The 27,042-nt window shown below is 55.5% G+C and overlaps 12 protein-coding genes across 12 annotated transcripts; 6 read left to right on the top strand and 6 right to left on the bottom strand.

Annotated features, from left to right (window-relative positions):
• Positions 1 to 77: 77 nt before the first annotated feature.
• BCV69DRAFT_258356 (hypothetical protein) lies at positions 78 to 3,503 on the top strand (the record flags this gene model as incomplete). The annotated part of the gene is made up of 3 exons (XM_025490643.1): positions 78 to 1,652; positions 1,725 to 2,642; positions 2,727 to 3,503. The coding sequence occupies exons 1-3, from the start codon at positions 255 to 257 to the stop codon at positions 3,501 to 3,503; spliced, it is 3,093 nt and encodes a 1,030-aa protein (XP_025348450.1). The 5' UTR covers positions 78 to 254.
• Positions 3,390 to 4,517, bottom strand: BCV69DRAFT_282027 (hypothetical protein). The gene is made up of 2 exons (XM_025492195.1): positions 4,333 to 4,517; positions 3,390 to 4,234 (listed from the first exon to the last, which is right to left on the bottom strand). The coding sequence occupies exons 1-2, from the start codon at positions 4,409 to 4,411 to the stop codon at positions 3,699 to 3,701; spliced, it is 615 nt and encodes a 204-aa protein (XP_025348449.1). The 5' UTR covers positions 4,412 to 4,517; the 3' UTR covers positions 3,390 to 3,698.
• Positions 4,518 to 4,695: 178 nt separating this feature from the next.
• On the top strand, positions 4,696 to 5,927 carry BCV69DRAFT_282024 (hypothetical protein). Its single transcript, XM_025492194.1, has 3 exons — positions 4,696 to 5,032; positions 5,136 to 5,449; positions 5,559 to 5,927. The coding sequence occupies exons 1-3, from the start codon at positions 4,802 to 4,804 to the stop codon at positions 5,878 to 5,880; spliced, it is 867 nt and encodes a 288-aa protein (XP_025348448.1). The 5' UTR covers positions 4,696 to 4,801; the 3' UTR covers positions 5,881 to 5,927.
• A 50-nt stretch (positions 5,928 to 5,977) lies between these two features.
• Positions 5,978 to 8,224, bottom strand: BCV69DRAFT_165929 (histone acetyltransferase ELP3). The gene is made up of 2 exons (XM_025489468.1): positions 7,009 to 8,224; positions 5,978 to 6,923 (listed from the first exon to the last, which is right to left on the bottom strand). The coding sequence occupies exons 1-2, from the start codon at positions 7,849 to 7,851 to the stop codon at positions 6,072 to 6,074; spliced, it is 1,695 nt and encodes a 564-aa protein (XP_025348447.1). The 5' UTR covers positions 7,852 to 8,224; the 3' UTR covers positions 5,978 to 6,071.
• BCV69DRAFT_165305 (WSC-domain-containing protein) lies at positions 8,086 to 9,295 on the bottom strand. Its single transcript, XM_025489466.1, has 3 exons — positions 9,049 to 9,295; positions 8,562 to 8,976; positions 8,086 to 8,489 (listed from the first exon to the last, which is right to left on the bottom strand). The coding sequence occupies exons 1-3, from the start codon at positions 9,206 to 9,208 to the stop codon at positions 8,195 to 8,197; spliced, it is 870 nt and encodes a 289-aa protein (XP_025348446.1). The 5' UTR covers positions 9,209 to 9,295; the 3' UTR covers positions 8,086 to 8,194.
• A 1,117-nt stretch (positions 9,296 to 10,412) lies between these two features.
• Positions 10,413 to 11,289, bottom strand: BCV69DRAFT_298312 (WSC-domain-containing protein; the record flags this gene model as incomplete). Its single annotated transcript, XM_025494207.1, has 3 exons — positions 10,413 to 10,581; positions 10,657 to 11,068; positions 11,154 to 11,289. The coding sequence occupies 3 exons, from the start codon at positions 11,287 to 11,289 to the stop codon at positions 10,413 to 10,415; spliced, it is 717 nt and encodes a 238-aa protein (XP_025348445.1).
• Positions 11,290 to 12,274: 985 nt separating this feature from the next.
• Positions 12,275 to 13,442, top strand: BCV69DRAFT_282020 (phosphoglycerate mutase). The gene is made up of 3 exons (XM_025492193.1): positions 12,275 to 12,653; positions 12,767 to 13,187; positions 13,282 to 13,442. The coding sequence occupies exons 1-3, from the start codon at positions 12,474 to 12,476 to the stop codon at positions 13,332 to 13,334; spliced, it is 654 nt and encodes a 217-aa protein (XP_025348444.1). The 5' UTR covers positions 12,275 to 12,473; the 3' UTR covers positions 13,335 to 13,442.
• Positions 13,443 to 13,763: 321 nt separating this feature from the next.
• Positions 13,764 to 14,291, top strand: BCV69DRAFT_239181 (thioredoxin-domain-containing protein; the record flags this gene model as incomplete). The annotated part of the gene is made up of 1 exon (XM_025489974.1): positions 13,764 to 14,291. A coding segment is annotated over one exon (528 nt), but the record flags the coding sequence as incomplete, so codon positions are not given.
• A 2,529-nt stretch (positions 14,292 to 16,820) lies between these two features.
• On the top strand, positions 16,821 to 19,067 carry BCV69DRAFT_282018 (acetyl-CoA synthetase-like protein). Its single transcript, XM_025492192.1, has 3 exons — positions 16,821 to 18,266; positions 18,358 to 18,419; positions 18,537 to 19,067. The coding sequence occupies exons 1-3, from the start codon at positions 16,839 to 16,841 to the stop codon at positions 18,958 to 18,960; spliced, it is 1,914 nt and encodes a 637-aa protein (XP_025348442.1). The 5' UTR covers positions 16,821 to 16,838; the 3' UTR covers positions 18,961 to 19,067.
• A 282-nt stretch (positions 19,068 to 19,349) lies between these two features.
• Positions 19,350 to 21,921, bottom strand: BCV69DRAFT_311805 (hypothetical protein). Its single transcript, XM_025494882.1, has 3 exons — positions 21,230 to 21,921; positions 19,891 to 21,146; positions 19,350 to 19,804 (listed from the first exon to the last, which is right to left on the bottom strand). Exons 1-3 carry the CDS (start codon positions 21,546 to 21,548, stop codon positions 19,373 to 19,375), a joined length of 2,007 nt encoding a protein of 668 aa, XP_025348441.1. The 5' UTR covers positions 21,549 to 21,921; the 3' UTR covers positions 19,350 to 19,372.
• A 250-nt stretch (positions 21,922 to 22,171) lies between these two features.
• On the bottom strand, positions 22,172 to 24,016 carry BCV69DRAFT_289951 (putative RPT1-26S proteasome regulatory subunit; the record flags this gene model as incomplete). Its single annotated transcript, XM_025493689.1, has 4 exons — positions 23,297 to 24,016; positions 23,054 to 23,222; positions 22,591 to 22,967; positions 22,172 to 22,505 (listed from the first exon to the last, which is right to left on the bottom strand). The coding sequence occupies exons 1-4, from the start codon at positions 23,866 to 23,868 to the stop codon at positions 22,172 to 22,174; spliced, it is 1,452 nt and encodes a 483-aa protein (XP_025348440.1). The 5' UTR covers positions 23,869 to 24,016.
• A 560-nt stretch (positions 24,017 to 24,576) lies between these two features.
• BCV69DRAFT_268842 (V-type ATPase) lies at positions 24,577 to 27,040 on the top strand. The gene is made up of 3 exons (XM_025490875.1): positions 24,577 to 24,858; positions 24,954 to 25,352; positions 25,432 to 27,040. Exons 1-3 carry the CDS (start codon positions 24,817 to 24,819, stop codon positions 26,833 to 26,835), a joined length of 1,845 nt encoding a protein of 614 aa, XP_025348439.1. The 5' UTR covers positions 24,577 to 24,816; the 3' UTR covers positions 26,836 to 27,040.
• The last annotated feature ends 2 nt before the right edge of the window (positions 27,041 to 27,042 follow it).

Here is a 27,042-nt window from a genome sequence, read left to right as displayed (position 1 = left end):
TCTCTGCTCCTTCCTCATTCAACTCTGAGCCATCAACCATACTCTCAAAAGACCCTCAGTCGAATATCACCAGTCCACTTGATGTCCTCACCTCATCCAAAGATCACACAATTCTGGTGCGGCTCCTGCAGCGGACCAGGCTGATCCCGACTCTGATACGGCTCATTGAGTTCGACGATGGAAGCGGCATCACCATCCTAGCTCCTACCAATGATGCCTTCAGGCGAGAAGCTGAGAAGGAGTCACAGGAACTCATGACTTCAAGTAGCGAACTGAAGTATAGGAGAAAGCCTATCTGGCAGTGGGCTTTGAGCGATGTCTGGAACGAGGAGAGCCAAGATAACATTCAGGCCCAGTTGCGTCAGCAGCTCCTTCACCATATCCTCAATTACACTCTACCATATAAGAAGGTCAGCAACATATCTGATGAAGTAGACAGTACTTCGCAAGCGGTATCGGAGCCAGTCTTGCGGTCCACCTCACTTCCTGTGGAGGTCCCCGACATGCACACCACGCTGCACTTTCCCTCCCGCAAAGCCCTTCACAGTCCAACTCGGCCAGGTCCAATCCCTCAGCCACCTGACAGGCCTCGTCATCCTGGAGCAGACGACGAGGGTGGACTCCTAGGCGGGGAGGGACAGAAAGTCCGGACGGTCTGGAAGTGGCAAGCGGATGAAGAGATTGTGAGAGGTCAAGGCCAGGACGAGAATCCCGCTCAAAGACGAGGATCGTTGTGGTTCGACGTCGGATCTCGGGGACAGGGAGGCGTACCAGCGCTCAAGTCCTACGAAGCAAGAGGTGGTCTAGTGATTGCCATCGATGGAGTGGTGCAGCTTCCTCCATCCCTTGAGCAAGTCGTGCGGACCCACAAGTCCCTCTCCCTCCTTTCGTCACTGGTCGAGGATCAAATGCTGCACAGCCTCTCGCTATCTGCCCACTCCACCTTCTTCCTGCCGACTTCGGCCTCCTTTTCCTCCCTCGATACGCTGCAGGCGTCTTACCTTCTGCGGAACATCTCCCTCGAGGAAGAGAAGCAAGCTTGGTCTGTCCTGAGATGGGACCGAACGAAGCTTTTAGGATGGCACGTCAGTGGTAGAGGGCTCAGGGATGAAGGGGGCGAATGGGGAGCAGTGGGCTACGCATCGAGGCTGAGGCAGCACGTAGATGGAGATGGCAAAGGCCAGCTTGCTACGATCCTCGGAGGACCTCTCCACTATTCGCTCGACTCCGACGATAAGGATTCGCCTCTGCCTGCTCTGCTAGTCGCCAGCGGCAGGATCGTCGAAGAAGACATCCTCACCGAGAACGGTGTGGTTCATCTCGTGGATCGCATCCTAGCCCCCTCTGTCGCTGCTCTGCAGCTCAATGTCGAGAAGACTCTCCTGGCCCTCAATGCCTCGCGCTTCGTCGCCATGATGAAGAAAGTCGGCCTGCAGAGCTATCTCCTGGCTGGGGGAGGACAGGAGGACGATGCGGACGCTGGAGACGAGATTGCCCGGCAGAAGTGGACATTTGTGGTACCGAATGACGAGGCGATGGATGGATGGCTCAGCGAGCATCCAGACATCGGCACTTGGTGGAGACGCTTGGAAAAGAAGGCAACGACGCTTCTTGGCCCTTCCGGCGAGCGAAGTGCTGACCCGACGTACTACGTCAGCCCTGCCAGCGAGCTTTCTAAAGCGCACCCGCTCAGAGATGACGAAGAGGACGACGACATGGCCAAGCTCGCAAAGCTTCTCAAATACCACATCATCGGCGGTCTTATTCACTCTCACAATTTGACTGATGGCGGACTAGTCGCTACGGAGCTTCAGGATTGGCGACTCAAGGAGGGCCGTCAGCAGATCCTCGTTGCAGTGTCGCCTTCGAAGCCCGGGCACCACTCGTCTACAGACCCAGGAGACGCCGTCTTTGGCGACGCAAATGTCATTGCTCCGCCTGTTGTCGTCTCAGGCACAGACAACCGCGATGCAGCTGTAATCTATCTGGTCTCCAAATTCCTCACTCTTCCCGACAATCCCGTGCAGACGGCCGTGACATCAAGTCTGACGCTCTCGACTTTTGTCGCAGCAGTCTTCTCCGCCGAGTTGGACACGCCCATTAGGAATGCACCTGGCATCACCTACTTTGTGCCTAACAACGATGCATTCACTGCTCTTGGTCTAGTCATGTCCTACCTTCTCTTGCCTCTGCCTGCATCTAGGAAGGAGCTGAGGAATGTAGTCGAGTATCACGCGGTGGATAAGATCGTCTATGTCAAGGACTTTGAGAAGGACCAGAAGCGGTACCCGACGCTTGAAGGCAGCCAGCTCTGGGCGGTCCGAGACGGTAATGGCAGCATTGAAGTCAGAAGGGAGAACAGCACGGCCGAAGAAGGCTATACGATTGGTGGGCGACCGGCCAAAGTACGTGCGAGGGATCTTCTGACTAGCACTGGAGTGCTGCACGAGATTGATCGAGTCGAACTACCGCCCGACTTGGCCATCACGAGCGGAAAGCTTCTCAAGGGCGCCAAGTGCGAGACGTTCAGAGATCTCGTCGTGAAAGCTGGCTATGGCTTCGTCCTCAACGGCACTGCTCCATCTGAATCGCAGCAGATGGCTCTACAGGCCATTGCCGATGGAGAAGACCCGGACGAGGATGTTTCTGCGACGAAGAAGTCGGGAAAGAAGCGTCGTGAAAAGAAGCACAAGAAGCGCCATCGCCTCTTTGAAGACTTCAAGCAGGCATACCTAGTTCTAGCACCCACCGATGCGGCATTTGCGCGGGTGAACCTCACCTACTACCTCTCCAACAAGGCCGAGCTGCAGAAGCTGATCCAGCTGCACATCTTGCCCAGTCCTGGAAGTCAAGACGAGGACAATCTCCGAGCGGCTGATGAGCAGCCGGGAGGTGGGAAATTGCAGCTGCCTTTTGGCCTCAGGGACGAAATTGGGCTGAATAGTCTGCTAGACAAGTCGCTCGGTGGGTCGAGCAGGTATGGTCGCTTGGCCTTTCGCAAACTCTCCACTGCTGGCGTCTCCTCCTCCTCGAGCTTAGAGGGCAGGGATGGTAAGAGCGGCGGCAATGGCGAAGGAGGCGGAGGCGGTGATGATGAAGCTCTGGGCTGGATGGTAGGCATCTACGGTTCTCGTGGCAGTGGTGCCACAGTAGGTGCTTCCCGTGTCCCTCGTACGGTACATGCTGCTCATCTACTCAAGTTCGGTCGTGAGTCTCTACCTCTCGCCTCTGTCTCTGACTCTGGCTCTTCTTCTTCGGCGGCGGATCGCATCATCAGCGGTGTCCCTCCCACTCGCGGCATCGGTGGAGTCTTTACCATCGACCAAGTGCTCATCCCTTACGAGCCTAATTGGTTCCACAAGTGGGGATGGATCGTACTCACTACACTCGTGGCGGTACTGGTTGCTGCGCTGGTCGGGTACGGGGTGTATAGATGGTGGGTTCACAAGAGGGGGAAAGGAGGAGTGCAATTGGGTGAGGCGATGGAGGGTGAGGAAGAATGAGGTGGGTGGGGGGAGGAGAGAGCATGAAGGACCGTCGTTGCCGCACCTCTTATCTATTGTTGTACAATTTTTGCGCACCTATTCTGGCATCATTTCCTTATTCTGCACAATGAGAATCGACGATCATACATGGCACTTCGCTTTCCTACTTGTACATTGTACAGCCTGCATCTGCAATGGTCCCATATCAGGCCTTTATGCATTGACGATCAGCGAGACAAGATCCCATACGCCCAGTCCAAAAGAGAGGGCTGCAAGAGCAATCCGTCCCCTATGCTTCAACTCCCACTCCCTAATCAACGACGTGATCTTCTCCGTCTGTCCCGCTGCATTCGCATTAGCAGCGTCCTGGTGCATGGTCTTAAGTTCCCCCACCGAGCGAAGGATAAAGAGCTTTGTATAAATCGGAAAAAGGAACAGCGTTCCTGCCGCCAGGGCCAGTACTTTTCCACTCTCACCCGGAAAATATCTATTTCCCCTTCGTGCTGTACTTGCTACTTTTCCACTTGGTAATTTCAATTCTCCACTTTTCCCACCTTTTCGAGCTAGAGTAAGAGTGCGGATTGCGGCAATGGTGTAGCCGATGAAGCTGGGTGCTAGGGCAAAGGGAAGCCAGCGCGAGACGGAGCTGTCGAATTGATTGTTCCAGAGGGTGAGACGTTGTGAGTTGCTTAGAGTGGATTCGGCAAAGATCATGGGGACGATTACGGAGGAAGTGGCATAGGTTGTGCCTGTGAGAGCAGAAGGAGGAGATTCCTCACAGTCAGAAGAGTGAGCTGGAGCTGGACGTCGAGCTGCAAAGAAAGGACTATCCGCGGATCAGGCTCACCGAACATGCATCCTGAACCTACGACGCCCACTGCTCGAGCTGCGAGGTCGATCGTGCTGAGGGCTAGCGTGACAGGCATGATTGGTAACGAGTCAACACAAGCGCGGAAGAGTATCAAAGGGCGTCTGAGGATGGTACGGTATGATCGAGAGGACAGAGGTGATACAGGCGGCGCTATCACAACGACTGTGCAGTGTGCGGGGGCATCGGGCAGCTTGAAGTGGTGCTCAAGCCAGGCACACACACACACTCGCACACACTTCCCACGCACCAGCCAGCCACACACCGGCGGCACTTGAGCTCCGCGTCTGGCCTCCTTCCGTTCCGCGGGACCATCGCTCCTCTTGCTCCCTTTCCGCGGGGATGAATTCCACTCGGGAAGATCTGCAACTGACTGACGCACGCACACCATACCGTGTCTGCTGCTCACTGACCACACCTGAAGCTCACCAAGACCGCAACTCTCATCATGCCCGTAGTCTTACCCGGTGACGTCCTCTCCCTCCCCTCCACCTCCTCCTCTGCTTCAATTCGGCTCGGACCAGGACTAGTCTACCCATCCGAAGCGGCTCGTACTACTGCTCCTACTCAGCTGCTGGTGACGAGGGGTGGACTGGTGGGCAAGGTGGATGAGAAGGGCAAGGGAAAGGAAAAGGAGAAGAAGGGAGCAGGATGGTGGATCGAGGGACCGATTGGACGAGTGAGTGCGACGATCAAAAGGAGCAAGGTCGAGTGAGGCTGTACGCCTTCTATCTTGAGTAGATCAGCTCACCTCTTTCCTTTCTCCCACCACCAACTCACAGTACGTTCCCTCCCCTGGAGATGCCATCATCGGTCAAATCACCGCCAAGAATGCCGAATTCTATACCCTGTCCCTCAATAGCGCCCATTCTGCCACTCTTCCCGTCCTCGCCTTTGAAGGAGCCACAAAGCGTCATCGACCCAATCTCAAGATTGGAGCATTAGTCTATGGACTTGTGACTAGTGCAGAGAATTGGATGGAACCAGAGGTGACTTGTGTGGATCCCAGTACGGGAAAAGGGAATGGTATGGGGGAATTAGAGGGCAAGGAGGGGTCGTGTGGAATGGTGGAGATCAGTCTGGCGTTGGCAAAGAGGTGAGTACATCCGTGACGCGGGGCTGTAGGGAATTCTCTCAAAGGGCAGAGGCCACAGCCCATGGTCTGAATCGCTGCTAACTCTGCTCCCTCTTTCCCGTCCTACTAGTCTCCTCCGTCCCTCTCATCCTCTCCTCCAAACCCTCTCCACCCACTTTCCCCTCGAATCAGCCATCGGAACCAACGGCCTCATCTGGCTACGTCTCTCCCACCCTTCCCACTTCCTCGCCTCCAAGCTCGTCCTCGAATCCGCCGATCGGTACGGCACCGCTGGAATCGATGAATTGAGTGCTCATAGTGAGCCAGGAGAGGAAGAGTGGTTCTTAAAGGAGAAGAGGGCTGGGGATTGGGGGAAGAAGCTGGCTGCGGGTTGGGGCAGGTTGGATCAGAAGGAGGTGGCGAGGATTGTGAGGAGTGTGGTTGGCTCGTGAACATGGCGAAGATGAGGCACGACAAATACTATCGCTCTCATAGTTTTGGGATGAAGCTCGTCGATGAGAGATATTGATACAAAGGGAGCGGTTCGACGAGTGCGTCGAGGTGCCCGCTTAGATGAGTGATAGTACAGAGTTGAAGAGGAGCGCGGGATGTCGATCCAGGTGTTTGCTGCAGCAGGCCTACCCTACCATTCATCGTCCTCATCGCTCCAAGCAGAGGCCACATCGTCATTGAGCATCTTGGACATATAAGGTCCATCCAGCTCATATCCCAATCGTCGGTAGTAGTCCCTCGTCCCAACTCCACTGATCACGGCAACCTTTTCACTACCGTGTTCCTCTCTAGAGATCTTCTCTGCCCATTCCATGAGGAGCGTACCGAAACCCTGGTGCTGGAACTTGGTCGGGTCCCGCGAGTGGATTCCCACTGCTGTTCCATAGGTGTGAAGCTCTCGAACTAGCGAGGTAGGCTGACCTGTCAATTCGGGCCTGAAGGTCGAAGAGGCATTGCACTTGCGTAACCGCAGGAGAGCAACGAGGATATCCCTCTTCGGGTCTTCGTACGCCAGGAACGTCTCCCAACCACCGTTGGCCACGTAGTCTCTCCTGATGAACTCAACCTCGTCCGGAAGGACCTTGTTGTGGATCTCGTGAATGCCGACCTCTCGAGAGCGGACGTCCTTGCATTCCAATCCAAAGTCCTTCATACGCTGCAGTGCTAGCTCTCGAAGATTTCCATTCTCTACGCCAGAAGAGACGAGGGGCATGGGAATATCGCGCTGCACTCTGTACACCCTAGTCCAAGGAGGAACCAGGGCGAGGATGCGGGCTACTAGATCGACGAGGAAAGAGGGAGAGTAGTTCTTGTATCTGCCTGTACGCCAGAGCTCGTACAATCCTGTTCCACGAATGACGAGAGTAGGGTAGATCTTCAGACCATCGGGGCGGAAGGCGGGATTGGAGAAGAATTCGACGAATTGCTCCATGTCGCGCTCGTAGCCGACGTTCGGTAGGTCGGGCATCATATGTGTGACGACCTAGCGGCAATGAGGGAGGGGAGAAAGAGCTATTTGTCAGTGAGCATTCCTTCCCTTCTGCGTTTCAATCGTTCCATCGGCTCACCTTGTACCCAGCCTCCTTCGCCAATTCAAACGTCTCGCAAGTAGCCTTGACTGTATGCCCACGATTTGTATCCCTCGCTACATCCTCGTACACGCTTTGTACACCAATCTCCAACCTCGTACATCCATACCTTAGCAGCTGTCCCAGATGTTTCGGCAGGCAGTAGTCCGGCCTCGTCTCGATTGTAATGCCGATGCATTTGGTCGGAGAGCGCTCAGAGTACCTCACTGCCTCATCCACGTCTAGGCCGGTGTATCCACTGAGGGCATTGTGCAGCTGCGCAACGAACTGGTTCCGATAGTCTTCTGAAAGACTCATGAATGTTCCACCCATGATGATATACTCGACTTTGTCCACACTATGTCCCAGCTCTCTGAGCTGAGCTACTCTGCCCCTCGATTGCTCGTAAGGGTCGTACCTAGCGCGAATGGCTCGCATGGAGGTAGGCTCATACCCAGTGTAGGACTGCGTCGAATACTCAAAGTCCGAGTCGGGTCCACCGGGACAGTAGACGCAGACGTTGCCCGTCATTGCAATATGGGGGCATCTGTGCGGCTTGCACATCACTGCCACGACTGCGATTCCGCTCGCGGACCGGATGGGCTTTGCCCTGAGCGCCGGTAGGAGGATGGGCCGGTAGGCATCGGGAATGGAGGCGATGATATCGGTCAAGCGGGGGACACCCTTGTGTTGATGCTTCTTACATGCCTGCTGGCGCAGAGCAGTCAGGGAGATTGGCGTGTGTGATTCGTGGGCGGCAATGAGACTGGTTACGATTTCGGCACAGACGCGAAGCATGGACTCGGCACTGTCCCGCTGCGTAGTCATCGTTTGCGTCACCATGATGGGCGGTGATGAGTGGACAGATCCGATGCCAGTCGAGATGCGGGATGAGTTATGATCGCTGGGCAGGGCGATGTGGTGCGGCAGTGACAGGGAGCAGTGGCAAGTGAGAAGGAGTGCAAAGCCCAAAATGTCAAGCGGAAAGGAGGCCAATTTCAACGGACAGGCGGGACTGGCTCAGACGCACAATGGCAAGGAACAATATGCGATTTTTAATTCAGACGTCGTCGATGATCATCTGTCGGCCAAGGCGCAGCAACAGAGATGACATCGGGCCTGCAAGTCTAGCGTACAATGGTTGGGAGTAGCGGGGCGACAGGACACAGGAGCATCACTCAGTCGGCTAGTCCGCTCCTGCAGGAACACCCACCACCGGCAGCAAAGAAGGGACAGGCGATTCCTTGATAATTCGGCGCATCGTCACAGACGGACCCTTCGTCGCCGAGGCCTTCTTCGTCGACGCACTAGTAGTCGAAGATGCGCCTGCAATATAGTAGATGTTCAGGTAGCCGGAACCACCACAGAGCTCGCTCGTGGCATTCTTGCATGCAATGTTGCACTTCACGGGGTCGTTCGTGGGTAGAACGACCGACTTGTAGTCGCCGCACCAGCACTGCGAACCATTCTCTGTACCGGCGCTGCGATGAGGAGGAGGGAGACGACGTCAGTGGTAGGCTCTGAATCAGATGATGTATGCTGTTCTTACTCACAGATTGTATCCAGAGGACTGGCACTTAGCGACGCAAGCGTCATTCGTGACCTTTGTCCCAGAACCGTATGCGGGCAGCAGTCGCTTGTTAACATTGTCGGCGTAGCAGCCTAGATAATCGGCGTTTGCTGGCTTGGCGACGCTTGGCTCGGGGAAGACGGTCGATTCAAAGACGAGGAGATGATTGTAACCACCTCCATTGCTAGATGAGTCGCCCGCCGAGGAAACGTTGCACCCGTCATTGTTCTTGCTGGTGAGATTGGCACCGTGCATACCCACTGTGGCTCCATTGTAGAGCTCCTGGGAGCAGTAGCACTGGTTACCGCTCTCGAGACCCGCCAGGTGGAAATTCTTGCTGGCGCAGAAGTCCAGACAGGATGAAGGGGTAAGGTCAGAGCCTGAGGTGTAGGCGCCGGCTGTGGAGGACAAGACAGATGAGAATCAGCACGAGGATAATATGGCTTAGGGCCACAAGTGCCACAACTTACACATAACCCGATCCGTGGGGTACTGGTCTTGGACGCAGCCGACGAGAGACCACTGACTGCTGGGAGACTTGTAAGCGCTGCTCGTGGCGGGGGTAATAACCACTGCACGGGCAAGCGGGAGGGCAGTTGCCGCGAGAAGGAGGGTAGCTTTGAAGTTCATCGTGTCAAAAGAGGTAGGCTGGGAGCGGGAGAATGCTTGAAGATTTGATGTTGTGGGGCGAAGAACATCTGTGCCATTCCTTCCCTTCCCTGTCCTTCTTATACCTTTCACCTTCGGAAGCTATTCGGCCTAGGTTTTGGCTGACGGTCATGTTTTGCGTGCCAGGTAGTGCTGTTACCCACGGCGATGCATGATCGCCTGGGACTGTTCAGGGTGCTGCAGCACGCTCAGTAATCCGACACGGGCTTGTGAGAGGGTCAGTCCGAGGTATGGGGCACACCCGGAAGCAAAGAAAGGCCCCGCTGAGACCTTGAAGCGAAGCATGGAAGGTGCGACGCAGGTTGCGCTCCACGAGTGTACCCTTTGTTTACTAGAGGAGGATTGCCTCCGTGTGCCTTGGTCGGAAGCTCTTCTCCGTACCCTGCTCATCTCGCTTGTGCAAGATACATGTCTCGGTTCGAGGGTTGCGCAGTATTCCTCACTTACGCGCACGTCGAGGTGTGTATGATTGTGAATGACTGACCTTCGGCGGCTAGAGGCGGGTTTTGACGCCGAGACAGAAGCAAGGGGTCGCTCAATACACGGAAGTGCGGCGCCGCTTGGCAGACACCCAGATCTATTTCTGGGGGTTGTTAGGGTCAGGGCAGCGGGAGGAGGGTTGCGGAGATTGGAACGGAAGGGTCTCTCTAGCGGTAGTCGTGAGAAGATCATGGGGACCTTCTCAAAACAGCCTATGTGTGAACTGGGTATTCGCATGAAGCTGCTCTCTTTACATATGCTCAAGGCTCTGCCATTGGGTATCAAGCTAGGCAAGTGGGAGTGGTGTCATCTGCGCGCGATGCTCTCGGACAGAGTGGAACCCGGAGCCGAAAGCACAGCGTTGAAGGTCGTGTATTTCGGGTGCAAGCATTGTTCGATGATAATTCTAACGTCACAAGGCGGGTGGTGAGATTGCTAGCAGCAGGAGACGATGAAAGGAGACGAAGGCGAGGCGCAAAGGCATGGTCTTGTGAGTTGGAGCTGAGACTTGGACTTTGACTTGACGCCCTCTGTCCCTCTCTGCACGAAATCGAGCTTCCAGTCAGACTTCGTCGGCGGGGACAAGGGCGCAGGATTAGGTCGATGCTCCCATCGTGCCGACGATCAACGCAGAAGGACAGGGAATATGCTGACGTCTATGCGAGTCATGACGGACAAGCCCTTGTCAGGATATGGATTTGTAGAGGCTCAAGTAGCTGTAACCGCCACAATACTGGGTCAGGTCCCCTTCGCAGGCTAGCTGGCAAGGGCTGGGGTCAGCAGCTGTTGAACCGGATAGGTCGGTCTTAGAGGAGTGGCCGCACCAACACTGCGACTTATCCTCTGTGCCGGCACTACAAGGAGAAGAGCGACGTCATGTATGAGATGTCAGCTCGGACTTTTGGCAATTTCTCGGCGATCAGACTCACAGGTCATATCCAGCCGCACCGCAAGCAGCAAAGCATTTCTGGTTTGTGAGGCTAGCAACGTTGGCGTAATGGGGAAGCAATCGATTGTTGACGTCATCGGCAAAGCAGCCCTCATAGTCACTGTTTTCAGGTCTGGGGATGTGAGGTCGTGGCCAACGCTTGGACGAAAAGAGCAGCAGATGGTTGGGGCCACCTCCGTTGCTTCCGGCGTCGCCGGCTGAAGGTGTAGTGCAGCCATCGTTGTTCTGAGCAGTGAGGTTCGAGCCATTCGGGCCGATTATTGCACCATCCGGGTCGTTGCCGCAGAAGCATTGGTTGCCATCCTCGATGCCGGCCCAAGCCCATTGCCCTTTGTCGCAGAATTCCAGACAGGAAGTGGGAGTGAGTTTTGAGCTGGACTTGTAGTCGCCGACTGCCAGGGAGAGGATAGGCGAGAAGCAGCACTGCAAGTCAGCACGAAGAAAGTAGAGGTGAGGATAGTGGATGTTGCAACCCACTGAGATCTCGACCGTCGGGATACTTGTCTTTGGTACAGCCGACGACGGTCCAATTCGCGTTTGGGGCCTGGTAACCGGTGCTTTTGGTGGTTGCCAATGACGCTGCGTGGGCCAGCGGGATGGCCATTGCAGCCATAGTGAACAGAGCTCGGAAGGTCATCATGATGCAGAATAGAGATGCTCGTGAAGGCGAGAGATGCTGATGAGAAGATGGTTATAGAGAGCAGGGCTGCCTTTCCATCTGGACTCCCTTGACCTTTTATACTCGTTTTTCTCAGCCTTGGAAGCTACGAATTTCATTGGAACGGCTCAGCGTTTCGTTGTTGTTTCGAGGCAAAACTTGGTGCGATGACGCTGCGCGATTGACCCGCACTGCACAGCCTCGTGCAGCATCATCCATCAGTGCTCCAGCCTGATTGTGTGGGAGGACCTATCAGCGTTGTGGGTATACCGAGGCGGACAGAATCATTCGCCCTGAGTCCCTAAGCGAAGTCGGGAGGGTGCGTCGCCAGCTGCATTCGGCCTCGCCAGAAGAAGACACCTCTGGTCGTACCGTCGGCACCTCCACTTCTCTGCATTCCATCGGGCATGTCTCGCTTGCACGGCATTCTTCACCCCCGCAATGCCGACGCTGATAGGATTGTGAATGACTGTCAATCGGGCAAAGAAGCGGCAAAGGGCGGCTGTGAACGATGTAGACGCCGAGGACAGAAGCGAGGCGGGTGGTACGCTCAGCGGACTCGGAAGTGCGACGCTGTTCCCGATTGGGTGACAACCTCTTCGGCAGCTTCGGCAGCGATCCCCCGATGAGACGAGACACGGGAAGCATAAGCTGACCTGCCACTTTACCATGGTAACGATGTCACAGTCACAAGTCTACTCTGGACATTGAACGTTCCCTCCTGATGCTCCGATCTAGACACGGTCAAGGCTGCGCCGATCCGTATCGCGTTGGCCATGTGGCCAGCCTGCCCGCGTGTGTGCACCTGTGAGGGCGATCGATGCCCACAGGTGGAGCGAAGCCGCGCGCGAGTCTCTGCGACGAGTTGGTGGGTGGCTGGGTGGCTCATGTCCTTCGTCCGCCCCAGCAGATGATCCACCTTCCAGGCGCAGAGAGCAACAGCCAGGCGCTCCTCCCTTCCGTGCTATCCTTCCAACATTCTTTCACACATCGCCTCTAGAACACACGCATACACAAAGATGCCGGGACTCCTCGTACTCACCCGCCACGGCCAATCCGAGTGGAACAAGCTCAACCTGTGTGAGTCCCGAGCCAGGTGACGCAGCACGACCAGCGCACAAGTCACCCAAGGGAGCGGAATGGGAGAGATAGCAGCAGCCTCTGGCAGGTCACGCAAGCTGACCCCTCACAAACTGCCTCCACCATCACCAACTGAACCCTGCGTCATCACAGTCACCGGATGGAAGGACCCCGCTCTCACTGAGCAGGGCAAGGGAGAAGCCCTTAAGGGTGCCCAGGAGCTCAAGAAGTACGGATACGTGAGTATGCGGTGCACGTCCGTGCAAAGATAGGTGACGAAGTAGGTGACGAGCCTGCGATCTTTATTCTGACGTCTCCTTGATTCGAATGTCCCGACCGTCCCGTCTCGTAGACCAGCTTCGACCTCGCCTTCACCTCTGCTCTCCAGCGTGCCCAGAACACCCTGGCGATCCAGCTCAAGGAGATTGACCAGGAGGGCATCCCCACCAAGAAGGACCAGGCACTGAATGAGCGAGACTACGGAGACCTCACCGGCCTGAACAAGGACGACGCCCGAAAGAAGTTTGGTGAAGAGCAGGTTCACATCTGGAGGAGGTCCTACGACGTTCCTCCCCCGGGAGGCGAGTCCCTTGAGCTGACGGCCAAGAGGGTGCTGCCTTACTTTGAGAAGGAGATCAAGCCTGAGCTGCTCAAGGGCAAGAAGATCATCATTGCTGCCCACGGAAACTCTCTCAGGGCTCTGGTCAAGGAGCTGGAGAAGCTCACCCCCGAGCAGACCCTCGAGCTCGAGCTGGCAACTGGTGTGCCCCTCGGTGAGTACACAGGCTGCTGTGTCTCATGGCGGCTCTACAAGATCACATACTGACTTGACTCCCTCCCCCGTCCCTTTGTCTCTTGTAATTATAGTCTATGAGATCGACGAGAAGGGTGCCGTTCTCAGCAAGAAGATCCTCGAGTAAGGCTGAGGCGAAACAGCGCTTCAGACTTAGATCGCCAGCTGTCACGCGATGAATCGCCGCCAAACGTAGAGACTGGTTGGCTTATAGAAAATGAATATCAAATCGTCTTCTGAACCTGTGTATAGAGTGTCTAATTTTTTTCTTTTGCCGTCTATCACTGATTGGACTCGTCTTTCGCGTCGAGTGGTGACGTGGAGGAAGTGAGGATGATCTGACCGCCGCGACTCGAGCAAAGTGTTTGTTGCGCCTGCAAGGCTCGGTGCGTCTCGTCCCTTCTATACATCCTGTTCTACCTTGCCATTCGCGCCTTTTGATGTCCACAGAGCCATGGTGGCAACGAAGACAGATACATCAGCTCTGAGGCGGGCAGTGGGAGGCCTTCCACTCATCTGCATCGCCCTCCTGCTCTTGCTCCCATCGCACACCCTCGCTGCCCTCTTCCCACCCAACTCCGGCGTCCTGTCCCTCGACTACCGCTCCTTTCCCAGCAAAATTCTTCAAGTGGAAAAGCCCGCCATTGTAGCATTCACAGCTCCCTGGTGTGGTCATTGCCAACGTCTCACTCCCGAATTCACAAAGGCAGCCAAGAATCTCGAAGGCATCGTTCATTTTGCCAATGTAGACTGCGACGAGGACAAGAACAAGCAGATGTGTAGCCAATATGAGGTCAAGGGCTTCCCTACCATTCTTGTCTTCCCCGCTACCAAGAGGAGGATACCAAAGACTTATCAGGGTGAGAGGGTCGCAAAGGCTCTCGTAGAATATGCAGTCTCAACTCTGCCTCATTCGGTCAAGAAGCTCAAGGCAGAGGAGCTGCCGGCGTGGGTTCAAGGCATTGGACCCATTACTGCTGATGGCACTCCCGATACCAAGGGCATCAATGGGCGAGGCAAGGTCCTGCTTCTGAGCAACAAACCTACCTCTTCGCCACTCTACAAGTCTCTGGCTCTGGACTTCAGGAAAACATTCGACTTTGCCTTTGCAAGGGGTGACCAGGTTGCAGTGAAGGGTTCTGCAAAGAACATGCTGGGCATCAACGTCAACCGAGACGAGGACCTGCCTATTCTCGTGGCTTTCCCTCCGCCGACTGCCGTTTCGGCGAGTGGGGAGAGCGACTTCGAAAAGGGCAAATTCGAGACGTACGAGGGGAAATTGAAGATGGGCCCTTTGACCGAGTGGCTGAAGAGCGTCAAAGCCAAATACGACATCGAAGAGAACAAGGACGACAGCGGCAGCAAGAAGACAAAGACAAAGGCCAAGGCTAAGGCTGGCGCCAAGAAGAGCCCTTCTCATGCCGACACCTTCGATGAACCTCTACCGGAGGGCGGATTCTACGAATGGAGGCCGCCTGCCAATGATGCCAAGCAGCGCCTCTCGAAGCAGGCGGAGGAGATTCAGGCAAAGTACGAGGCAATGAAGAAGAAGGAAAAGGGCGAAAAGGGCGCTGCCGATCAGATGGCATTCGGGGAGAGACATCGTGTGCCCAAGAAGGACGAGCCTCAGCAGGTGCCTTTCTCAGGAACCGCTACCAATGGCTCGTCTGACGATTCGAATTCTGCTCCCCCTCCGGAGCCTGAGGCTCCAGTCATCCCAAGTGCTGAGTCCTCGTCCTCGTCCGAGAAAGTCGAAACTGCTGCCGACCCATCTCCTCTCGGCTCGGCTTCCAGCCCCGGGGAAGAGGCCGCTGAGGCTGCAGAAGCCTCGCCCTCCTCGAGAGGCTACGTCTACACCGACGGCCAGCGAGCCGATCTGGATGCCCTCAACTCCCTCTTGGAGGAGGCGGGAGCCTACGATCTAGCAGAAAAGGCAGCGCAGAAGGCGGGAGACGCAGTAGAGGGCGTCAAGGGCAGCGCTCGCCAAGTCTACGACAGCGTCCGCAAAGCCGCTGCCGCTGCCGTCGCGAGCGAGGGTGGTGGAGAGGAGGAAGGTCTGATCGATCCCGCCTCTGCGCCCTTTACTCGCAAACGTAAAGCTCTCCTATCTGCATTCAGCAGTTGGCTACAAGACGAGCATCCAGACTGGGAGGAAAATTACTCGTCCGACTTTCTCTCTGCCACAAAGGATGTGGAGCAGCTGATGCGAGATGATCCCGAAAAGGCCAGGGTATTGGCAGAAGAGAGCGAGGTGAAGATGCTGGGCGAGTTCAAGATCGATCTGGAGCGAATGGGTGGGGAGGGGGTTCTGGGCGAAGGCAAGAAGAAGAAATTGGAAGAGCTCATCACGCTCTTGGAGGGGAGGATTGCGGCTCGAGAGGCGGAGAAGAGGAGGGATGAGTGGGTTGAGGAGAAGAGGAGCGATCATGGAATTGGGAGTGGGGGAGTGGGTGGGGACAGGGTCATTGATGCTATTCGCGGACTGACGGGAGATGATTCGCGCATGAGCGATGAAGCTGCCGCTGCTGTTGGAAAGCATTCGCATGACGAATTGTAGGGGTCTTGTACAGTGCAGACAGGCGATGTTCGATTGATTGAGTGGTGATGCAAAAGACAGATGTTGTAGCCGATGAGAGAATGTATTCGAGGTATGCTGTGAATATGTCTAGGTCGAGTGACCAGAGTGTGTCTAGAGTCTAGTGTACGGAGGCCAGGAAAAGTGTCCGGCTTGCAGTGAGCAGTCTATCTGAAGCCGCTGTGTGGTAGCAGTCTGAATGCAAATCGCGAGCTCCCTTTGAAGTTGATGATGTGTGGGTTTGTTCGCGGCGGTTGCGAGAGAAGCGAGTACTCTGCCATTACCAGTCCAGCTGACCCGAGGAAGAAGAGCAAAAGGCTCCAGGCATCTTTTCCTCTTCTATCATGTCACTCTCCTCGATTGGATTTGTCTGCGAGGTGATTCCTTCCTCTCCATCCTCGTCCTCCCTTTGCTGCTTCGCCCGTCTCTTCTCCTCCTTCAGCACCCCTCTCCATCCCTCTCTCCACTTCTCCATTCCAAACCACCTAACCGCCCAAATCCTCACTTCTTCCATCCAAAGACTCTTGACACATCCATCACCACAGGAGCAACCACAACATTCGTCTGATGGTGGTTCTTTTGGTGGAGAGGTGCGTGGGAGGTGGAAAGCGGTGTGGAGTTGGGAGAGACGGAGGGGAGTTAGACGCTTGGGACCGAGATAGGAGGGGAGGAGGAGGGGATGCGTGCTGGGAGTCGGGTAGACGGGCGTTGGGGGAGCGAGAGGAGAGGTGGAAGGAGCCAGGATGACGATGAGCGCGAGTGCTCGAAATGTCTGGGATACGAGGATTGAGGAGGGTGTAGTGGTACAGACTGAACACGCAAAGACGGAAGTGGGGCGACTTGTTCCCCTTGACTGAGTGAGTGATGGGTTGATTGCCCCCCGCCACTTCCGGCTCCACGCTTGGCGGGTGGGGGACATTTGCCGACCCCGCATTTCTGCCCCGCACGGACAGATAGGGATTGGGACAAGAGCAAAGGTCATGCGCACGCCATCGAAGATCGCTACTCCATTCATCTCTCACTTGAGCTCACCCGCTCACCCTCCTCCTCATCATCATGGGCACGATGCAGGCCTACACTCCCCCTACCACCTCTCTACCGCCACAAGGAAGGCCCTTCGAGCTACGCCTCTCCCCCACCAACTCCTCCCAGCTGCACAATCATACCGCCCTAACCCCGCTCATCTTCCTCCTCCGCGCCGCCCTAATCCACCCAAAGAAGCTCGCGATCAAGCACCCAGAGCGTGGCTGGCAAATCACATTCGACGTCTGGGCAGCACGATGTCTCAATCTAGCCTTTGCACTCAAGACTCTCGGTGGGAAAAGATCCTGGAAGAGCCCACCACTGCAGTGGGAGAAGGGCATGCGCGTAGCCATCCTAGCACCCAATGCACCCATGATCCTCGATGCTTACCACGGCGTGCTAGCCGCGGGAGGGATCGTGGTACCTCTGAATATCCGCAATACTCCTGCAGAACTTCAGTACGTCATTGAGCACTCGGGCTCCTCGATCCTCCTTGTAGACTGGGAATTGGAAGCACAACTCACCCCCGAGGCTAGAAAAGGTCGGCTGGTCATCATTTGTCGTGATTCGGGTGGACAGGATAAGGAGGACGAGTACGAGGCTTTTTTGGCTCATGGAAGACAGCAGTGGGATCTTGCACAGCAGGAAGAGGCAAAGCGACACCCCGAAGCACCCCTCTCCGACTGGGCTCTGCTCCCCTCTCCTCCCGAAGACTCACCTTGTGCTCTTTGCTACACAAGCGGTACGACAGGTAGACCCAAGGGTGTTCTCACAACGCACAGAGGCTCCTATCTCGCTGCAATAGCAAACGCCATTGAGGCCTCCCTCACACCAGACTCAACGTACCTCTGGGTTCTACCCATCTTCCACGCCTGTGGCTGGTGTTTCCCCTGGGCCTCCACCCTAAGCTTCTCTACCCAACTTACCCTTCGTAAAGTAGATCCAGAGCGAATCTGGAGGGCCTTTAGAGAGGAAGGGGTAACACACTACTCGGGTGCACCAACTGTGCAGATCTCCCTTGTTAATCACCCGGGGGCATCGCGCTTACCGCAAGAGGTGAAAGTGGCAGTGGCAGCTTCGGCACCTACGGCGGATCTATTGAGGAGGATGGAAGAGTTGCACTTGCATCCCGTGCATGTGTATGGATTGACCGAAAGTTACGGACCACTGGTGCGTCGATATCCCAAGCCAGAGTGGCAAGAGCTTCCCCTGGATGAGCGGGCGAGATTGATGGCCAGGCAGGGTCATGGATTTGCTGCTGCTGATGAGGCGCGGGTGGTGAGACTCAAGGAGGTTCAAGGTGGGAAACGAGAAGTGGTGGTGGTGAATGTAGATGGAGAGGAGAGATTGGTGGATGTGCAGAGAAATGGGGAGGAGATTGGAGAGATTGCACTTAGGGGGAATATCGTCATGCAGGGGTACTATCGCGATGAGGAGAGCACAAAGGGGACAATCAAGGCGGTGAGTAAGCGAGCGGGCGAGTGGGCGAGCTGAAACACCGCATCGATGCGAGATCGACTGCTCACTGACGACGACGACTGTGACTACGCAGGGCTACTTCCTCACTGGGGATCTCGCAGCACGTCATCCGGGCGGAGAGATCGAGATCAAAGAGTGAGTGTACGCGGCGACAACCTCACTCGATACATCTACTCCCGCCTCACTGACCCTTCCTTCCACTTCTCCCCCTCCTTCCCCTCCCCCTTTTCCTGCCTCAACCCCCTCTATCAGTCGAGGCAAAGACGTGATCATCTCCGGCGGGGAAAACATCTCCTCTCTAATGGTCGAGTCGGAACTAGCCTCCCACCCTCTCGTACTCGAATCAAGCGTAGTTGCCCGTCCGCACGAGAAGTGGGGGGAGAGGGGTCATGCATTCATCGTCTTACGCTCAGACTCTCCCGTAACTCCACACGCTTCTCCTCAATCTCCTTCTTCTTCTCCTTCTCAATCTCATTCCCAAGGAGGAGAAGGAGAAGGAGGAGGAGAAGTGGGAGAAAAAGAGAAAGAGTTGGTAGAGGATCTCAAGAGACACTGTAGAGATCGGATGAGTGGATTTGCTATTCCTGCTTGGTGGACCTTTGTGGAAGCCCTACCCAAGACGTCTACGGGTAAAGTGCAGAAGAATGTACTTAGAGGGAGGGTGGCGAAATTGTAGAGCGAGGAGGGAGCAGAGAGAGAAGAGAGAGGAGAGAGGAGCTGCTATTGAGTCTGAGGAGAGCAGCGTGCCACATTGAATGAGAATATACACGTACACATATATCAACACGAGAGTTGAGCGTGAGGTTTGGCCACTCCATTCAGCTCACACTATCATCACCCCCATTTGCTCCTGACCCCGTCACCATGGCTGCACCTCGTGACTAGATAAGACTCGATTCACTTCAACGTAAGATGGTAAAAAAAAAGAAAAGAATAAGCCGGCGTACAAGAACAATGGTGCAGACCCGTATCACATTCCCTTTCAAATTCCGATAATCCCTCGCTAGGCTAGGCAGGGGGTAAAATCCGGTGATTCTCGCTCTTTTCCCCTCCTCCCCACCCAACCCCAACCCAACACTCTTCACACCTCACTTCCTACCCCTCTTGGCGGATGTTCCCCCTCCTCTTCCACCACCTCTTCCCCTCTTGACAGGTGAAGCGCTTCCGTTTGCTCTAGAAGTAGCTCGACTAGTCTTTCCCGGTTCATTCTCATCCACGCGCTGCAATGCCAGTCTCTCCTCCTCAACCCCAACCCCAGCGCCAGCGCCAGTGCCAGTGCCAGTGCCAGCTCTAGCAGCACCAAGTACCGCCCCTTGAATGACGGCACTCTTGATCGCTCCAATGTCCTTGCGAGGTTGGGCTTGGCGAGCTTGCGCAAAAAAGATGCGACAGGGTCTTTGGCATCGATTGTGGATCGAGTAGACGTTGCCTTTTGGTACCATGAACATTCCTCCTGGGGCAATTGTGAATTTCGTACGGTGCACTTGAACGTCGACGGCTCCTTCTAAGACGACGAAGGTCTGTGTGGAGTGGAGAACAGTGAGGGAAGATTACAAATCAGGTCAGCATAGGGGAGCGGCAGGGAAATGGCGTAGCTCCAACTCACATAGTTGTTGTCCTTTGTAGGCTTCGAAGGCTTTCCTCCTCCCACAGGAATCTCAAGAATTCCAGCAGCCATGTAATCGTCGACACCGAATACCTTCTCAAAGGCAAAGTCGGAGTTGATGGCCGTCTTTGGTCTGACTTGCGAGATAGGGCAGGCGATTCTCCTCTCTACTTCACTCTGCCTCTCCACATCCCAAACCATCCCATGCGGGTCCGTCGCCTCGTCCCAGCCCTCTTCAGGATGCCTAGTAGGTTGTGTAGGGTCGACTTCTCCGTCGTCTTCGTCGTCCGTCTCTCCATCTGCCTTGCGAGATCTCTTGCGTTTCACCACCCGCTTGACAGGTCTGCCCTTGCTACCATTGATGCCCTTCCGCTTGATCTTGAGCCCGGAGAAGGTACCCTCGTCGACGTCCCTCCTGATACGGATGACCTCTCGTAGGACAGGTACGGCGTAGCTCTTGATGGGAGCATCCTCGAAGGCGTCCGCTTCAATCGTGTCATCTCCAGCAGTCTCATCTGCACCATCTTGCTCGGCCGAGTCTCTAACACGATGGCGTGAGCCTCCTAGACGAACGGACGCTCGACCATAGATGGCTCGCTCTCCCCTCCAGTACTCCAATGGGGTATAGCGATGCCGCGTGGATCGTCTGACATCGCCTTCGATGACGCTCCCACCTCTCGAGCGTGGCACCTTCTCCTTGATCTCTCTGTCTTTTGCCGAAAGATGTCCGCCTCCAGCTCTCTCTGTTCGCTCGACTCTGATTTCACCCTTCACGCCCTTCTTGCCTTTTCTCGCAGACTCGCGTTCCGCCTTGCCGGCCTTTGTGCCATCTAGGCCTGCTGCTCCTGCATTATGGTCGACTTGAACCCCATCTTCAACCTCGTCTCCACTCCCGAGCGCAGCCTCGGCGGCCTCCTCGTCATTCGCATCGACGTTGAAGCTGGGTATCTCATCGTCCATCATAGGCATATCTGCAGAGCGGTCCATCGAGTTATTGTTGACATCGAAGGATGAGCGACCAGATTGTCTCCTGCTCGCGCTTTGGTCCCGTAGACTGCCAGCTCCGCTGGGACGATTGCGTCCTCTGCCAATGGGTGAGACTACTGAGAGGGATTGCCGGCCCGCCGAGGGGCCCGCGCCATCGTCGGAATAATCTTGTTGATCGTCGCCGAGGTCGACGAGGGAGTCGTCAAGGGGATACGAGTCGTCGTTGCCAGCGGCAGTTCGGCGGGAGCGATTTGGTGACGGAGCATAGCCTACGAAGAGCGGATGCATAGGCACATGACCTGGTCAGCCGCGACTTTCCACCAGTCTTGCTTCGGACGTCCTTGCTACTCACTGTTCTCCAGATCCATACTACTACTACCCTGAGCATTTGACTTTCTCCCCATCGCGCTACTCTTCCTCCCTTGATTCCTTACAGGCGAAAGGATTGCCGAATCATCTCTAGTCTCCTCTTCCCCATCCCCTTCCTCCTCCTCTTCTTCCTCCTCGTCCTCGTCATCATCGTCCTCTCCATCACTATCATCGTCATAACTTTGGTTCATGTGTTGTTGTCCAGCATTGAAGTATCCACTGAGAGATCGTACATCTTCGCCGACTTTCATACCCGTCCTGCCTCCTACTCCCGGAGCATGGAATTTGCGCGCTTGAGCCATCGTCTGCAAGCTAGCGTTGGAGACTTGAGGCTCAGAATCAAAGAGAGAGGGAACAGGACGCGCTTCTGAATACAAGGTAGGTAGGTGTGAGGACAGTACGTATGTGGTAGTAGTCCTTGCGCAGAGGAGAGGAGGATGCTTCGGTCGTTAGGTAGTGTCGACGCGCGTCAGGATCCGCGATGGTCGCGTGCTCTGGAACTCTTCGTAAGCGGTTGCTGCTGCCCAGACTTGCAAAAGGGGGCTAAGCGTGTAGTAAGGAGACGTTGACCCAGTCTGGTTATACAGTAGGGGTTTGATCGTTAATGTGGTTGATGGGAAGGAGGTACGGAGCACGACGGCTGATGACGAGGAGGATGTGGGAAAGGGCGGACGGAGTGGGGAGCGTGGGACCGGAAGCAGGGAGGATACGCGCCTGGTGTTTCGGGAAGGGCAACACACAGATCAAGGCACGTGGCAGCGGAGCCACAAAACAGCATGACTGACGGCGAGTAGCGAGCAGCGAATAAGAGAACGGGGTGAGACTCACAATCTCCAATACCGATGCAGTCAAGTCGGGCCGCAGAGCTGGATACAATCAATGTCATTGACAACATGACACAGACGACAATAACGCTGTGCCACGTCTAGTTGTACTGGGCGTACAGGCTCGTACTGCTGAACTTGCTACCCGCCTTGATCACCTTCTCCACTGCCTGCAAGAAGTCCTTCTCCGTGCACAGCTTGCTCCTCCTCCTGATAGCAAACATCCCGGCTTCTGTAGCCACACTCCTCAATTCGGCTCCTGTTGCATTAGGGCAGAGACGAGCTACTAGGTCGAAGCGAATGTCGCGCTCTACCGACATTGATCGCGCGTGAATGCGCAGGATATGGGCGCGACCGTCGTTGTCTGGCAAGCCGAATTCCACTCGACGATCAAGACGGCCTGGACGAAGGAGGGCGGGGTCTAGTGTGTCGGGCCTGGGAAAATGAAGCAGAGTATCGTCGAGCCGTCAGAACGGTTGTCCTTCAACTACTATTGGCCTCGCATCGCCCCGTCACTCACCTGTTGGTTGCCATCAGAACCTTGATGTTACCTCTAGGGTCGAAACCGTCCAGCTGGTTGATCAGCTCTAACATCGTCCTTTGCACCTCATTGTCACCTCCTGCACCATCGTCGAATCGAGCACCACCAATGGCATCCACTTCGTCGAAGAAGATGATGCACGCCTTCTTTGTTCGTGCCATTTCAAAGAGCTCTCGCACCATACGAGCTCCCTCTCCGACGTACTTCTGGACCAGCTCTGATCCAATGACTCGGATGAAAGTGGCGTCTGTCCTGTTTGCGACTGCTCTGGCGCATAGTGTCTTTCCTGTACCTGGAGGGCCGAAGAGCAGCACACCCTTGGGTGGATCGATACCGAGGTTGACGAACTTCTCGGGCTGTTGAGCAAGCAGGCAAAGAGACGCTCGTTTAGCATATGGGCCCTCAGGGCGTCCTCCTCCATAATGCATTTCATGCTACTCACATTCAGAAGCGGTGTCTCGACGACTTCTCTGAGCTTCTCGATTTGCTCCTTGCATCCTCCCACGTCTCCGTATGTCACGTCCGGCTTCTCTTCGACTTGCATCATTGTCACCGAAGGGTCGATCTTGGGCGGCAGAGGAATCTGAATTTGGTAACGATTGCGGTCGACGCTGAAGGTTGACGAGAGAGAAGGCGAGGTCAGCGCAGGCCCTCCAGAAGACGCGATTTGGGAGCGCTTACTCACCCGACCCTCATGCCTTCCTCAATATCAGTAGGGGCTACCTTCTCGCCCAATCCCACTACGAACTTGGCAATCTGCTTGATGTTGATGACATACTTGTCCTCCTCGTCTGCACTTGGCCGTTCGTCTGCTCCCCTGAATGGGTTCTCTCTTGCGCCTCCAGCACCTAGTGCACCAGCGACTCCACCTGCCCCACCAGCACCTCCTCCGCTGCCACCACTACCACCAGCAGCAGCAGCCCTTGCCGCCTGCTCATCTTCGACCTTGATGATTTTGGTACACCGAGCTACCTGCAACACTTTCTCTTCACTCATCCTCATCTTGTCCGCTGCTAGATCCCACAAGTTCCTAGCTGCTAACCCCGTGTCGCTCTCCTTGATCCCCATCTTCTCATTAATCCTCGTCTGAACATCCTTGATCTCCGATTCGATCTTCTTGAGAGAGCCAGCATAGGGTCCTTGACCATAGGTCTTGAGGATCTGAATGTCATTCTCGTCTAGAGCGACGATCTTGTCGTCGTCCTTTGAGTCCTCGTCGGGCTTCTTGTACTTCTCCCAGTCTGACTTGGGAGGCATGGTGAGTGCGGAGAAGCGGGGTGCGGGTACGGGCGAGGTGCGAGTGCGAAGAGATAAGGGAAGCTGGGAATCGTCAAAGGTGGCGAATGTGTCAAGTTGGGACTGAGGAGAGGGATGGTCGAGGTAAGGAGGCGGCGGCGGTCAGAGGTGGTGGTTGGTGGTGTTGCTTCGCGCCCGCCCAGAGTCCGTCACCCAAGTGCTTCCTCCACCACTTACGACGCCGAGGCGGAGCTTCGGAGCCGAGACCACCCCGCGATATGCCTTGGACGTCTGGCAAGCGACTACTTCTGTAATGTATGCCGACAATGAGCACTGACAATGAAGGGTACTTGGGTACATACTTGTAATCATCGACAGAGACTGACGCATGACTGAAGAGAGAGCTCAGACACGCTGGGACCATGCGTTGCTCACCATGGTCATGCTGAAGTCAGCAGCACAGGGCAGTGACAGCCAATTGAAACCACTGCTCTTGGATTGTTCTGAGATGTATTAGCCACTAAGCTATGTGCCATGTCAGAGTCAGTAAGCACTTATGCCAATACCCAAGCCGAGTGAGGTTGGTACGTCGACATGTGAGAGGCTAGGCGAGTAGGCGGGGCGTAGGGCTCCCCTTCGCTGTGCCGCGCTGCAGGGGACGCACAGGCAGAGAGGCCTCGCTCCCGCCAGACGGCTCATCTCCTGTCCTCACCACTGCCACTCCTTCCACCTCTTCCCCGCACCTCGACCGAATCTACACCTTCATCGCCACCATCTCACAACGAGGGTAGACTACAGACACAGTAGAGCTGTCAGCTACGCTTCCTATATCCTCTACCTTTCCTGCCTTTGCTTGCCTAAGCTCCTTGGCTCACTAGCCACTTTCTTTGCCGGCCACCTCCACGCCTGCCATCCCCTCTCACCCACACCTTCCCGCCTCGTCCTCTGCGACGATAAAGTATCCCCAACATGGCCGGCGCAATGTCAAATGCCAAGAAGGACCTCCCAAAGGTGTGTGCTTGGCAGAGATCAGGCCCATCCTTCATCTTACTTACCCCAATGGCTTTGCTCACCACTGCACCTCAATCTTTCCTCCACACACACAGATCCGAGATGAAGAGAAGGAGGCAAACTACGGTACCGTCTTTGGTATCTCGGGGCCCGTCGTCGTCGCAGAGAACATGATTGGTTCTTCCATGTACGAGCTGGTACGAGTCGGCCACGAGGAGCTGGTAGGAGAGATCATCAGGATCGACGCGGACCGGGTCACCATTCAGGTCTACGAGGAGACGTCTGGTGTCAGCGTCGGAGACCCAGTGCTGTCCACCAGGAAGCCACTGAGTGTGGAGCTGGGACCTGGACTGATGAGCAACATTTACGATGGTATCCAGCGTCCTCTGGAGAGCATCATGAAGAAGGCAGAAGGAATCTACATCCCTCGTGGTATCAACACTCAGCCTCTGGATCGAGAGATTCAGTGGGACTTTGACCCCACCGAGTACAAGGTGAGTAGTGCAAAATGGAGAGCTTTCCAAATCTACCTTAGAGCTTGCTGACCCGGCACTCCCTTCACTGCATCTACAGGTCGGTGATCACATCTCCGGTGGTGACATCTACGGCCACGTCTACGAGAACTCGCTCATCGCAGACCACAAGATCATGCTGCCACCTCGTGCTCGGGGTACCATTACCCACATCGCCGAAAAGGGCTCCTACGGCGTCGACGATGTCGTCATTGAACTCGAATTCCAGGGTCAGAAGACAAAACACACCATGTGCCAGCTTTGGCCCGTCCGTGCTCCTCGTCCTACCACCGAGAAGATCACTGCCGACATCCCACTGCTCACTGGTCAGCGAGTCCTCGACGCCCTCTTCCCTTGCATTCAAGGTGGTACTACTGCCATTCCTGGTGCTTTCGGCTGTGGAAAGACGGTTATCTCGCAGGCTCTGTCCAAGTACTCCAACTCGGACATCATTACCTACGTCGGTTGTGGAGAGCGAGGAAACGAGATGGCCGAAGTACTGGCCGAGTTCCCGGAGCTGACACTAGAGCACAAGGGCAAGGAAGAGCCTATCATGAAGCGGACAACTCTGGTAGCCAACACTTCCAACATGCCCGTCGCAGCTCGAGAGGCTTCCATCTACACTGGTATCACTCTCTCCGAGTACTTCCGAGACCAAGGTTACAATGTTGCCATGATGGCCGACTCGACGTCTCGATGGGCCGAGGCTCTTCGTGAGATCTCTGGTCGTCTGGCCGAGATGCCTGCCGACTCTGGTTACCCTGCCTACCTGGGTGCCAAGCTGGCCTCCTTCTACGAGCGAGCCGGTAAGGTCACCTGTCTCGGATCGCCCGAGCGAACCGGTTCGGTCTCCATTGTCGGTGCCGTCTCTCCACCCGGAGGAGACTTCTCCGACCCTGTCACTGCTGCTACCCTGGGTATCGTGGGTACCTTCTGGGGTCTGGACAAGAAGCTTGCCCAGCGTAAGCACTTCCCCTCTGTCAGCCCAACCGTCTCCTACTCCAAGTACCTTGGCGCCTGTGCCAAGTCTTGGGGAGACGATGTGGTGAAGCTGCGAAACGAGGCAATGGACATGATCCAGTCTGAGAACTCTCTTATGGAGATTGTCCAGCTCGTTGGTAAGAGTGCCCTGGGTGAAAATGACAAGGCCACCTTGGACATTGCCAATTTGCTCAAGAACGACTTCCTCCAGCAAAACGGTATCTCCGAATACGACGCCTACTGCCCTTGGCACAAGACTGTCTGGATGCTCCGCAACATCATCGAGTACAACCAAGAAGCCCAAGCCGTGCTCAGTCAGGGTGAAGTGAGCTGGAGTAAAGTCAAGGAACACACGAATGAGATTATGTACAGGCTTACACAGATGAAGTTTGAATTGCCAAAGGATGGAAAGGAAAAGATTGAAGAAAAGATGGAAAAGCTCAACAAGGACTTGCACGAGGCGTTTAGAACCTTGCAGGACTAGAGCCTCCCTTTGTCGTCGTGCGGGGCTACGAGGAAGGGCGCACCGTTCTGGCTCTTTGAGATTAACTCTACCATCCCCCCTTCTCTGTCTTATGTCGTGTTTGTCTTTTCTTTGCCCACTTGTGTTGCCTCTGCTTTCGGGAATGTCGATTTGATTCTGATTCTGATCTGATCTGATCTGATTTGATCTGAACAAAGTATTACGTCT

The sequence above is a fragment of the Pseudomicrostroma glucosiphilum genome (assembly GCF_003144135.1).
Source record: "Pseudomicrostroma glucosiphilum strain MCA 4718 unplaced genomic scaffold BCV69scaffold_5, whole genome shotgun sequence".
In the NCBI taxonomy this organism is placed as follows: Eukaryota; Fungi; Basidiomycota; class Exobasidiomycetes; order Microstromatales; family Microstromataceae; genus Microstroma; species Microstroma glucosiphilum.
Note: the sequence above shows the minus strand (reverse complement) of the source record. Positions and strands in the feature narration are given on the sequence as shown.